Below are 12692 nucleotides of genomic sequence, written 5' to 3'. Positions count from 1 at the left end.
CCCTCCGTATCAAACGCCACCCACTATGAAGGTTGACAGACAGCTGGGACGCTGTGGGCACGACTTCCTCCAGGCAGACCCCAGGAATGACTAGCACCTCCACAGCCCTCTTCCCTCCCCCGAGGTCCCTGCCCACCGTCCGCTCCAACTCGGCGTCCTGCTCAGTGTCCCTCCCGGGCAACCCCTCATGCAACACCTGCCCAGGGCCCACCCTTCTCCAAGCACAATGCAGCTGCCCTGTCTCCTTCCTGCACGACCCGAATAAATGACTTAGTAGTTAAATGGACATCTGAACTTGTACCGAGATGTCTGTGACTTCAGGACCTCAACTCCTCTAGCCACCCTCCCTGTAAACGTGAGGCTCACGCACCCAGTGCTGTGCTCCTCTCCTTGAAAGCTCCCAGGAATGACCCTACTCGTCATCTTGAACTAGTAGGAAGCGTCATCAGGACAGAGATATTTGCCCATTTGGCTCATTGCTGTATCCCCAGTGGCTAGAACAGTGCCTGGCACATAGTAGGTACTTAATAAATATTTATTGAAAGAAAGAATACATGAATGAAGTATTTGGCTTAAGCCAAGATGTGTCTCCTTGCACCTTTCATCCAGGCCAGGATCTGCCTTCTAAAGCAACCCAGAGGAAGTCTTCTTTCTAGGCCTCATGGCTTCCTTAGGCACCTGGAGGAACCAAATAATGCTTGGCCTGGAACGGCAGCTTCTGTGTCTGAATGCAAGGCATTAAGGCCTAGGCAGGGTCAGGAACGACACTGACAGAGAAATGGTTTGGAGCATGAGTGAAGGGTGGAAGGAAGCAGAGAAAGGATGTTTTACTTTCTACCAACCATTCCAAGAAGGAGCCACCAAAGCAGCCTCTGCTCAGAAGGCTATCCCTGGGCCCCTTCGTGCCACGTACTCCTCATCTGCCCAGCTCTGGCCTCATGAGCCACTATCTTGACCCCCCACTCACTGTCAGTCATAGCCCAGCTCTGGGGTGAATCACGAAGACCCCCCTTGTCAATTCATTTGTTAAAAAACATGCACACACTTCCAAGAAACACATAGACACCAGCTCCTGAGCTTGCCCCCAGGGACCAAAGATGGATAAGAAACAAACATGTGGATCAGGTTATTTCCGTGCCGCCCAATTCTGGGCAACAACAGAGAAGTGTCAGGAGCTGGAGAAGCAGAAGGAATTCCCTGGGGAGGTGATGCTGGATGAGCTGTACGAGGCCCACGTGTCAGGCATCCCAGCCTCTCGCTCCTCTTAATAACCTCTTACAGTAGAAAAACTGCCCATTTAAGGGCGAGGAACCAGAAGATTAGAGAAGTTAAGTAAATTACCACCGTTTACTTGCAATTCCTGCTGTTTTCCCTCCTCCCTCCTTTTCTCTGTCTCTCTGCTTATTTATGCTAACGACTTATTTCCCCACTGGGCTGTGAACTCACTGCTACTTGATTCTATTCAGTGACTTCATTTAAGATGTCAGGCTGGTCAACTGAGGTGAAGAAACCAGAGCCAGGACGCGTGTTGTCAAGTTCACACAACCCGCACACTTTTTCTGACCCCTACACGGCTCCCCCATCATATCCACTAAAGCCCACGGACTTCGGGTTCATGTGTGTGACTCAAACCACCAGGGGCCGCTCAGAGTCCTGTGTGACCTTCCAGTGGCCCCGCTGCCTCTGCCAGGAGTGGGAGGGCTGCCCTCAACGTCCACCGACTCCCATAGACCGGTCAAGATCCTTGGGCACAAAGCCCACTATCAGGAGGACACTGGTGGCCGAAAGGGACTTCCCTGACCACAGACGACGAGAGGGCTGCCGGCCTCTCAGACGGCGTGAGATTCAGGCCTTCCTCTTCCGGTGCCACAAAGCCCTCCAACCTGGCCCTTTTAGACCCTTCCTCTGCCAAAGCTAAACTGGGAACGCTGTCTCTTCCTCTTTGATGTGGCTTGGAGAAGTGGTCAACCATGCCCAGGAGTGAAGGAAAGCGAAGAGGCCAGGGTCCCAGAACCGACCACACCATTTGCAGAGAAGGGAACATGCGTGACCCCGTGCAGAGCCAGCTCCTAGGAAGACGGAACTCAGGAGGTCCTTGGTTAACTCTCTCACATTGGCCTGGGCCCACTCCTGTTTTAAGTGCTGGCTCTCTGTCCATCTTTCTCTACTCCCCTCAAACAGGATACTATCACCCTTTGCTGCTGACTCACAGTGAGTCAAAAAGATAATTAGCAAGTGAAAGATGACAACCAAGAGAAAGACTATATGGAAGCCACTGTGGGCTGAATTATGGTCCCTCCACAATTTCATCCACTGAAGTCTTAGCCCCCAGGACCTCAGAATGTGACCTTGTTTGGAAATAGGGTCCTTGCAGATGTAATTAGTTAAAATGAGGTCACACTGGAGTAGAGTGAGCCCCTGACTCGATATGACTGGTGTCCTTAAGGCACTGGAAAATTTGGACACAGACATGCACACAAGAATAAAGCCACGTGGGAATGAGGACAGGGATCAAGTGATGCACCTACAAACCAAGGAACGGCAAAGATGGCCAGCAAATCTCCAGATACCAGGAGAGAGGCCTGGAAGAGATTCCCCTCATGGCTCTCAGAAGGAACCAACCCTGCCGACAACTTGATCTTGGACTTCAGGCCTCCAGAACGATGAGACAATGAACTTCTGTTCTTTAAGCCCCGCTACCGGTGGTCCTTTGTCACAGAGGCCCTAGCAGACTAATACAGAAGGCATGGCCTGGACTGAGCTGTGACAGCATGAGCTAGTGCATGGGGCTCCCAGGGGCTGATCTGAAGTCGTTGACATCCTCTGCACACCAGCACAACTCTGTCTTTGGGAGAGCTATTGGGAGACAAAGCCCACGACCTTGCCGTGCTCAACACTGACTTGTGTCATATATGTTACTCTTCCTCCATCTCCACCCCCTCTCCACCCACATCTGTACCTCCCACCTATGAGGCAGACCCAGGGCCCTCCCACCTCTGGTGCCCATGGCAGACATCACTAATTGATTATGACACCCTCCTGCTGAGAACAAACAGAGCCTCAGAATCTTTCTCAACTCAGGACTCCTGGAAGCCACAAAAAAATTCTATCAGAGTTGGCATGATGGTTGAAACCAATTTAGGATTCCCATCCTAGGCAGCCACTATGTGGGGTCAAGAACAGCATTCTTTGCCCCTCCAAATCTCTTGCTGTGCTTGTCATAGTATCTCATACACTGTGAGCACTTAGGCCGTCCTTGTTGAATGGATATGGTGTTGGGTTTGGGCTCAGAAGGGGCAACAGAAGTGACGGCAACAGCAGTTCTCAAAAAATTTGTAAACTATGAAGTCTAAAAGGATTTTCTCGTGTGACCTTTCCTAATGGTTTAAGGACAGCACCATCCGTATTTATTTATTCAATCATCACTAACTGAGCACCAGCTATGTGCCAGGGTGGGCTAAAGTTTTGGATTCAATGGTAGAGAGTGGATGCCAAAACACGTGGATCCCAAGAAACTACTGAAAAGCAGCATGAATAATTCACACAAACTCCCTGAAATGCACAGGGACTTCAATGACTTTCAAACACCATCACTCTGATACACTGGGTATTAAGATGCTCTTAGCTCGAAAGTCTTCCCAAGTCCCCTGTCACTCTCATGCTGCCTCCCCCAGTGACGGTAGTGGCAGGAACACAAATGGCTCCTGACGATGGGAGTGGGTTTACAGTCCAACGTCAATCTGCTTTTTGAACACATTCCCGGTCATGAGTAATTCATCTCCATCAATTAACGTTAATTAGAGAACAAAGAGTGTGCCTGGTGCTAAGAGAGCTCACTGGAGTGCTGAGATGCTGCAAATGCATCTGCATGGGCGACCACCTAACAAGAACGTTGATTTTGAGAAAAGAATGACTTTGGGACTTCAGAAGCAACTTCTGCTCCTCCTTGGCATTAGGAAGACGCTGCCCACTGAGGAAAGGAGGAGGGGCCCTACGTGGGAGCTGTCCTACCTGTCTCACTTCATCACAGAACAGGACGAAGACCAGAGCGTAGAGGACCAGCTCGGGGGGGTGGGGCACGGAGTGAAAATCCATGAGCAGCACGTAGGCAAAGAGCAGAAGGAAGGCGATATAGAAGACCACGTTCCACGAGAAGACCACAAAAGGGGAGGTGAAGAACGCCACGAAGTACCACAGAAGCTTCTTATGCTTGTCAATGGGCTTCTTCCTGGACCTAGAGGTGAGAGCATCGTCACCATCCTTGGAAACATCACTAGGTAGACTATAATTCTCCTTCTGAACATGGATGAGTATAGACCACAACTGCCGTGGGGGAGGAGGGTCGCGTCAAAATTTTGTTCTAAGGTTGGCCCGGCCCAAATTCAGCCCTTGGCATTTCATGATGAACAAATTCAAATTCTGCCTTGGAGATTGAAGACATGGCCCTCCCTCTACTTGTTTGAAATCAAACCAGGGGAAAGTCAGGGGAGATGCCAGACCTAATTTGTAGGCACTAGAGCAAATACCTCACAATGCTGGACACAAGGGCACACACACACACACACACACACACACGTGGATGCATGTACACACACGCACACTCACACACACGATTATGTGCCTCCGTTTCATACCTAAATGAGATAAAGCCACAGGCGACCAAGGGAATAATAAACAGACACAGGATAATCTTCCAGTTCTTGGTGTCTCGGGAAATCTCTCCATACCATTGCTTGGAAAGAAAATTCTACAGCAAAAACAAAGACAAAGCACACGGGTCCTTATTAATGCCATGAAATGTGGGATGGTCTGCACCCTTTCTTCCCAGCCCTTGAACTTCCCCTGAATGAACCCCTCCCTGCATTAAAGTCCTTATTCTTTTCTGTTAGATGCCTGGATTCTAAGGGCTCTGGTAAAACAATTTAAAATTCTGCTGGATTTGCAGTCCTTCCTAAGCTGGCTTCTGGGAACTTCACAACAGCTGATGTGAGTCCAAATTCACTAAACCTATAAATTTTAACCAACTCTAATTCTTACTATGTAAATTTAAACAAGTGTCTTCCTAGCTCCTTTCTCCTTAACGATCGCGAATTCACACACACGTCCAGTGCTACCTGCAGTCCCCAAGGACTCATTTCTGGAGGCAGACAGGTGGGAAGGGAGAGACCACTGGTGTCTCAACATCGATTTGAGCTGAAATGCATGAAAAAGCTTTGCCCCAGGCGATACCGACCCCTGACAGGTGGGGCGAGGGCCTCCCACGAAGGTGGGAGTTAGACAGCTGAGGTTGTATTTTCAGTCAACAAAAAAGGGTGAGCATAGACTAGACCACATCAAAGAAACACACAGCTCTCAAAAAAGAACATGTCGGAAGGAGGCTGGTGTGTCTCGTGGCAGAGCAAGGGGAAGCCTGGGCCCTTCGAGCGCTGGCCCATGGGGCTAGCACCAGCACGGGCCACCCACATCTGGGCACTTCTTTCTAAGAGAAGACAGCTTCTCCTTCAAGCCCTGCCACACTCTGCCTGAGCTGTGGCAGCTGGGAACATGCTTGGCCCATGAGGGACAACCCCCAACAAATGGCAGACTGTAGTTGGTGGGTAAATGCCAGCTTCTTTGTGTTTGGATGGGCAACCCTGGGGCAGGTCCCATGCAGTCCTCCGAAGTCCCTAGCAGTGTTGAGTCATAGTTGTGCACAGTGACAACTGCTCCTTAGCACGCCTGCATCTGCTTCCTTCCCTTCCCGGTCTCCCTGCCCCCTCTCCCCTCCTGTGCTTCCTGGGCTCGCCTCCAGAGCAAACTACTTGCATTCAAATCCTTGCTCTGGAGTCTGCTCTGGGGGGCGCCAATCAAAGACAGGTAATGTCCAGTGTTCCTCACTGTCACATTCCTGCCGGGGTGAGGAGCACAGTAGGCCCTCCCCCATAGGCCCCTCTGTCCAAGAAAGCTCTTCCCTAGCTTGGGTTCCACAGCCACCAGCAACATCTGACCCCACATGGCAGTCTGCCTACAGGAAGCAAACTCGCTGGTCCCGTGAGCCTGGCAGGGAGATTGTCCGTGAACATCAATGAACTGGCACTTGGTTGAAACTCTTGGGACTGGTGAACTTGGAGGGGAGCAATGAGTCAGTCTTTCCAGGGCCCAAAGCTCTGGGACACCAATAAGATGGGGTTTGGGGTCTAAGAAGCTGTGAGCAGAAAGTGGCTGCCCGGACACCCCACCCCGTCTCCCAGGAAACCCCAAAGACGAGGCTGGCCTCGCTCTAGCCCACAGTGGTGCAGGGGCTAAAATGGAGCAATAACAAGACTCCTTCACTGCGTGTTCCTCATCATAGATGACCACACTCATTTAACCCATCGTAGCTGCAGTAGCAAACAGATTTTTTCATAAACACTGAGCTAATGATTAGCTGCCTTGTATAATGGAAAGTCCATGAGATGGACAATCACCATGGGATCAAATCCCAGCACTGCTACTTCTTAGTAGCAACTTGGGGAAGGTTCCAGAACCTCTCTGAGCTCCTGAGTCCTCATCAGTAAAATGGGATGACATCCACCTCCGCCCGTGTTGTGACGATGAAACGTGATAAAATGTGCAATGGGTGTGGCAGACAAGTTTGAGTCCGTCCATCTTTTCCCTACCTACCTCCTCCTACCCAGACCCCTCCCACTGGGATTCTGGGTGGAAAATCTCCCCTCCAAAACCTGAGGCACCAGGTGCAAATCACTATTAATTTGATTCCATGCAGGAAACCTCTACACTGGCTTTACCCACTTCATACTAGTTTCTCTACCGCCATTTCCACTAAAAATAGCTGTAAAAGTCACAGCTAACAACAAGGGCTGGCACCTTCGATGCAGTATCTCATTGAATCCCCACAGCAACCCCTCCTTCAACTCCTAGTATGCCCATTTTACAGATGAGAAAATTAAGGCTCAGAGAGCTTGTGAAACCAGCCCATCAGCACACACCTAGTCAGAGATACAGTGGATGGAGACCCAGAGACCGAGCGGTGGGATCCAGACACCGAGCTCATAATTATGGTACCATACTGTTCACTTTGTGGAAACTCAAAGAATATTCTCTCTCGTGCACCATCTCCTGAGGCAAGGATCTCTACAGATGTCTAGATGCTGCCATCTCCCGTAACATCGCCCAACTTCTCCTGCTACGGCTTTTATGTTGGAGGAGAAGGTTGGTTTGTTTTTTTGAAGGTCTGTTTTTAATATCGTATTTTTTTAATGCTGCTAATGGCATCTGATGTCAAAGGCCCATTTCTGGACGTGAGGTTGGGTGCCTGTACGTTGCTTACCTGGACCCCGGGCTGAGCAATGAAATGCTGGTCTGTTGCCTCCACCGCCAGCTCCAGACAGTTGCTTCCACCCCATGCTTCACAGGAGTAGACCAGCAGCTGTTCGGCCAGGTCCTCGTCGTTGCTGTAACACTCCGTGAACAGCTCTACAGTGTCACGATCACCAGAGAGAGGGAAGCTGGAGGCAGGGCTGGCAGACACACGAACTGTCTTGCCCCCACCCCTCCCAACCAAGCCCTGACTTCAGGAAAAGCCTGGGTGTGAGCATCCTGGTTTATAAGAGGCATAGAGGATGCCAGAACAAGGTACTTCTTCCCTGAACAAGGCCTTTTCTTTAGGCACACCATACCCTTCACAGCTCCTCATGGCAGCAGACGTCAATAAAAACTCATCAGTAATAAACCATCTGCGTGCCTGACCCAGGGGTCTGGGGTCTTCTGTCAGTAGATGCACGTGAAACTGGCAGGCTAACTCATTAGCTTGCAAGTCAAGTAAAACCTCAGATGTGTCACAATTTCTTAACAGCATCCCCAAAACAAAACACCCGAAAGCTCCCTGTGGCATCAAGTTACTTAGACCTGGCCTGGGTTGGCCCTGGGCGGTTGTGGGATGACAGCCCACATTTTCCCACTTTCTTGGAAAAGTCAGTAAGTGCCAGGAGCAAGGGGCATCTGGCTTTTGCCACAATGTGTGCACCCACGACCATGTGATCTGCAGGTGGGAGCTTGGCCATGCCACTGACCACCATCAGGCCTGTGAGTGCCATGGGCACATGCGTGTGGCATCCTTCTCCTGGAGGCTTACCCACTGCGCGGGTCTCGTACTCATTTGCCAGCTCCTCAGACTCCCCAGCAGCATTGATGTCATTCTTCACCTTGGCCAGAGTCTTCAGAAGCTTGCTGGCTCCCAGGGCCGCCAGAGTACAGCCTCTGGTCTTTTGGAGGAGTGGAGAACGTTCAGGTTAATTCATGATCTTTTGAAGTGATCGAGTCAACATTAATGTCAGGTGAGGGTGAACTCACGGCAAAAGCAGGAAATGGTAAAATCTGAACTGTTCATAACAATTCAAAGTAAAATTCGTGATGTGCCCAAGATACACCTGAACCTGAATATACTCACAGTCTTGAACATGAAATTAGCATATAAAAAGAAAACATCCAGATAAATGCAGGAGGAAACTGGTAGGAGGAGTATGACTGTGGGAGGCCCAACTACCCACTGTGGTACTGTAATAATAGTTCAAAGAAGGAAAAAGTGGTAAGGATGTGGAAGACCTACAATGGTAGGTAGTGAGACTGTGTGTATGAACTCAATATTCAATACCCAATTTTATGCTCTAAAAATGGAGAATGTACCTTCTTCACAACTGTCCATAAATCATTTACAAAGACCATTCTGTGCTAAACCACAAAGAAAAGTCTCAGGGAGCTTCCCAAAGAAGAGTCTGTACAGGCCCTACTTCCTGTCCATAATGTAATAAAGCTACAACTTAATTTTTTAAATTAAACTTAAAAATCTCTTGGAAAACTATCACACAGGTGCACACAGCTGAGAAGCAGGTGTCTACTGGATTGCCCACCCAGCAAAGCTGCCTTCCAGGGACCTCCCCTTCCACACACACCTCCATTGCCATGGAAACACACACAACCATATTCACCTGACATTAGACATCCCATTTTATCAGTGATATTTTCAATTAGGCATGTGAGTTTTGGGAAGGTCAGAACAACCACAACAAAGTATGCATTTGGCGTGGGTTGGACCTTTACCTGTTCCCAAATGACTTTGGAGAGTTCCTTCTTGTTCTGAAGAATGGCCCAGATGAAGAGCGCTTGCAGGGGGTGCCGAGTAATAGGAGACACGTCCTGGGAGGGGTTAAAGCATGAGGTCAGCATGTGCAAATGGAACATCACAGTAGTAGATGCACCGCTCTGAGGCTGGAGATGGGGGTCAGGATGCCCCAGGAGAACACCCCACACTCGGAGGGCTCTGTAACTCGGTGTATGAATCCATTTTAACAGCACAGTGATGTGATTTTCATCTCTGCAACTCACCAGGTGGTATAATTTGACACAAAACCTTTTTTCTATCATAAAAGACAATGCACAACTAGATGGAAGGTATAAAGGGCGAAAAAGTGTGCTGACAGCTATTTAAAAACTGAATGACATCTGGCAGGCCGAAGAGAAAGCAATTCCTTCTCATCACATGAATCTTTTTCTCACCTATAAAAATCATTCAGACTGAATTCTAACTTTCCTATGGTTTAAGTTCAGTTATCACAACGTAAAACTATGCTTATTTCTTTGCAGCATTATTCAAAGTTTTGATTCCTAATATATCAATTGGGGTCCCAGCTCCTATTCAGCATTCCAGATATTCCAATGAAACCTTTTCAGATAGAAAACAACTAAATGTATATATTCTTTTTAAACTTCCTTAGAGGTTTTATCCAAATCCAAACTGCTTCAGGCACAGATATGGATACTGTGGAGGGTCTTAACATGAATAATGTCAAACAGAAGCTTTCTAAACACTTCCAATTACTTCAAATATCTAAAAAATCATTTAGATGTTTGCAACACACACATGCACACATTAAAATCCTAGAACTATAAAAGATAATGACCTAGTTTGAGTTTCCCCAGAAGCAATCAAGCATTGAGACAAGTAGTTTATTTGAAGGGTGATCTCAGGAAAACCAATAAAAGAGTTAGGAAACAAGATCAGAAAAGTAAGAACCCATAAAGGGTGCATTACCAGCAAGTCGTCTTGGTAGGTAACTAGAGATTAATCCCTTAGGCAATCCTAGGAGCCAGTGGAGAACACAAGCTCAGGATTATCTCCTCCAAGCAGGGAGGGAGCTGGGGTATTTATACACCAACATCTGGCAGAAATTGGTCTCAGACCAGAGCAACCCTTCAGCAAAGAGTCGCAGGTGCTGGCAGTTGGAAACTGAGCCTGCCTGTACTTAGAAGAGGAAAGTTTGAGAGAGTAGAGGTGGTGCCTCCACAACATCTTCTCAGAGGGAAATCTGGATTATTCCACTGGAAATATTCTCCGCCCTTTAATTCACAAAAGAACACTTGGCAGTTCTTCAGTCCTCTACACGGGCAGCAGAGGACTATTTTAAGCAGATCATGTCCATAAGGCTAAGACAAGAGCATGCAGCCATTCCATTGTCCCTGTTCCCTGTCAGATGCCTTCAGAAAGTGTGTGCACCACACTGAGCTTCATAATTAGAAAAACTGCAACAACTAGTTTGAAATATAGCACAAAGCTGAAAGCAAGACATCAGAGAACTCACCAGGTAGACTCATTATCTTAAGCAAAGGCAGTAGAAAAAATTAACAATGCCAACACATTACTACTTTATGGCAATGAGGTAGGGAGTGGGAAAGATGGAGGTAAAGAAATTTTTTAAAGGAAGACTCAAAAAAACAGAGAATTTAAGAAGACAACTGCCCCAGTACATACGTGAAGTTCTATGTCTATCTCGTCCCTGCTATTTCTGTCTTCCTTCCGGAAGCCTCTTCGGAAGTTAGCCACCAGTTTCCAGACGAATGTGAGGAGGGCGTCGTTATAGGAATTCTTGGCAATCTGCAGGTTCCGATACACAAGGGTGCTGAAGTGATTGGAGAAGAGCTCGGTGAGGACGTCGTTGGTGAGAAACGTCCGTAGGTTCAAGCCATTCTCCAGAAAGAGGCGGACGAACTTGGGTCTGTCCTTTATGAGAGCCGTAAACATGACTTCTTGAAGGTCAGCAGACTACAGAGAAAGACCAGAGAGAGAACTCACACCCTAAGTCCAATAAAGGAAACACAAGGTGTTTTCTTTCCCAGTCACATTGAATTTCCAGCCACAAAGTAATAGCATCTTCAACCACTCTTCCAATTCTGCTTTGGGAATAAAATTTATCTTTTTAATTGTACACAATACTGGATTATAGTTCCAATATCTAGACAGGCGAAGTAGCATGGTGGAATCTTTGAAATCAGCTAGATGTGGGCTTGGAAGTTACTTGGCTCTTGTTACTGTAAAGCGTGGATAATTACAACGTAGGGATGTAGGCATGATGTTGGTCAAGAAGAAGCACTCAGTTAGGGCACAGGGGGCTAGCAGTATAGTGCCCATCACTTCTCTGGAGTCTACAGGAGACACTGATGGTGTGCCAACCACCGGCCAACTCTTCACTCTGTGCCATGGAATCATCCTGCTGCCCTCCACATGCCACCAAGTGAACGCCTCGTCATGTCACATAACAATAAGTCATCGGAACCCTTGACAACTACACCAAGTTATTATTTATCTTTATCTCTAGTTTCTAGGCTCCTGATAAAACTTACCCCATGGAAGCTTATTGAAAATCTTAGTAAAGATAATTAATGTTTACTCTGGGCATACACCAGGTCTACAGGCCACACCAGCTCTCAGATATGTCCTGTTTGTCCTCCACAATATTTCTTACAATGTGATTCAGTTGCCAACATTAAAAATTAGAAGGTTCACAAAAATCCACATTTTCAGCATTAAAATCCAGATTCACGAGTGAAAATCAGAATCACTGACAACACAGGGAACCATCAGCTGGAGCCAAGTGGCAGCTGCTCCTAAGAGCCTGGTCTCTCCTGTCCCCAAGGTCCCCAGCACTTCTCATTGCTGTCCAACCCAGTGTCTTACTTGCCTGCCCCCTGGTTCAGGGGAATACTCCCGCCAAGGGCAGCATTATCGGTTTATGTTTCTGTATAATGTTGGTCTCACGGGGATCACACATTGCCTGGAGAGGGAACTGTCAAGAGTGCCTCGAGGCCCCACACTGTGCCTCCAGGTAGCATAGGGAGGGGAAGAGGTGGCTGCCCTGGGGAGAGCAGCAGCTGCACTTTCTCCCCCGTCCTCACAGCAAATGTTCCTTGTGCCTGGCATTTCACATTTCCTTCTAAATCCGCTGGCCTTGCCCTTGCTCATACATTTGATACATAAGGCGGCGGTTCTCAAACTTCCGTCACAGTCACCTGGAGAGCTTACTAAAACACAGGCTGCTGGAGTCAACCTCAGAGCTGCTGCTTCAGCGAGTCTGAGGTAGAGTGTGATCATCTGCACTGCTGACACGCTCCCAGGTTATGCCCACGTGGCACTGGTCCAGGGACCACACTGGCAGATGAGAAAGAGGAAGGCTTTGCAGCCAGACACATCTTCGCTTCCAAACCTTGGTTCTACCATCACCCGGATGAGTGACCTGGAAGAAGACTTGTCTCTGAGCCTGTTGGCTCTCCTATACAGAGGTGCTGGTGGGGATGAGATGAGACAAAATACAGGTCAAGATGCCTTCAGAGATTCAAGTTCAGAGCAGACCCTCAAAAAACCATCAGTCACTCCGCGTCCT

At 48.3% G+C, this 12692-nt stretch overlaps 1 protein-coding gene across 2 annotated transcripts in view; it reads right to left on the bottom strand.

The window, feature by feature from the left end:
- TRPM8 (transient receptor potential cation channel subfamily M member 8) overlaps positions 1-12692 on the bottom strand; it is an 88829-nt gene that overhangs the window by 36379 nt on the left and 39758 nt on the right. For both annotated transcript variants that reach the window (XR_011539855.1, XM_070618647.1), the window contains exons 12-17: positions 10787-11077; positions 9079-9174; positions 8114-8243; positions 7310-7455; positions 4635-4747; positions 4012-4234 (exon numbers count right to left, since the gene is read on the bottom strand). Coding sequence is in view for 1 of the 2 variants with exons in the window: in XM_070618647.1 (XP_070474748.1) it covers positions 4012-4234; positions 4635-4747; positions 7310-7455; positions 8114-8243; positions 9079-9174; positions 10787-11077 (999 nt within the window). In the remaining variant the exon portion in view is untranslated. The remainder of the gene's footprint in view (positions 1-4011; positions 4235-4634; positions 4748-7309; positions 7456-8113; positions 8244-9078; positions 9175-10786; positions 11078-12692) is intronic.

This window comes from Equus przewalskii, chromosome 5, assembly GCF_037783145.1.
Source record: "Equus przewalskii isolate Varuska chromosome 5, EquPr2, whole genome shotgun sequence".
In the NCBI taxonomy this organism is placed as follows: Eukaryota; Metazoa; Chordata; class Mammalia; order Perissodactyla; family Equidae; genus Equus; species Equus przewalskii.
The sequence above is the reverse complement of the archived record's forward strand: the minus strand, read 5'-3'. Positions and strand labels throughout refer to the sequence as shown.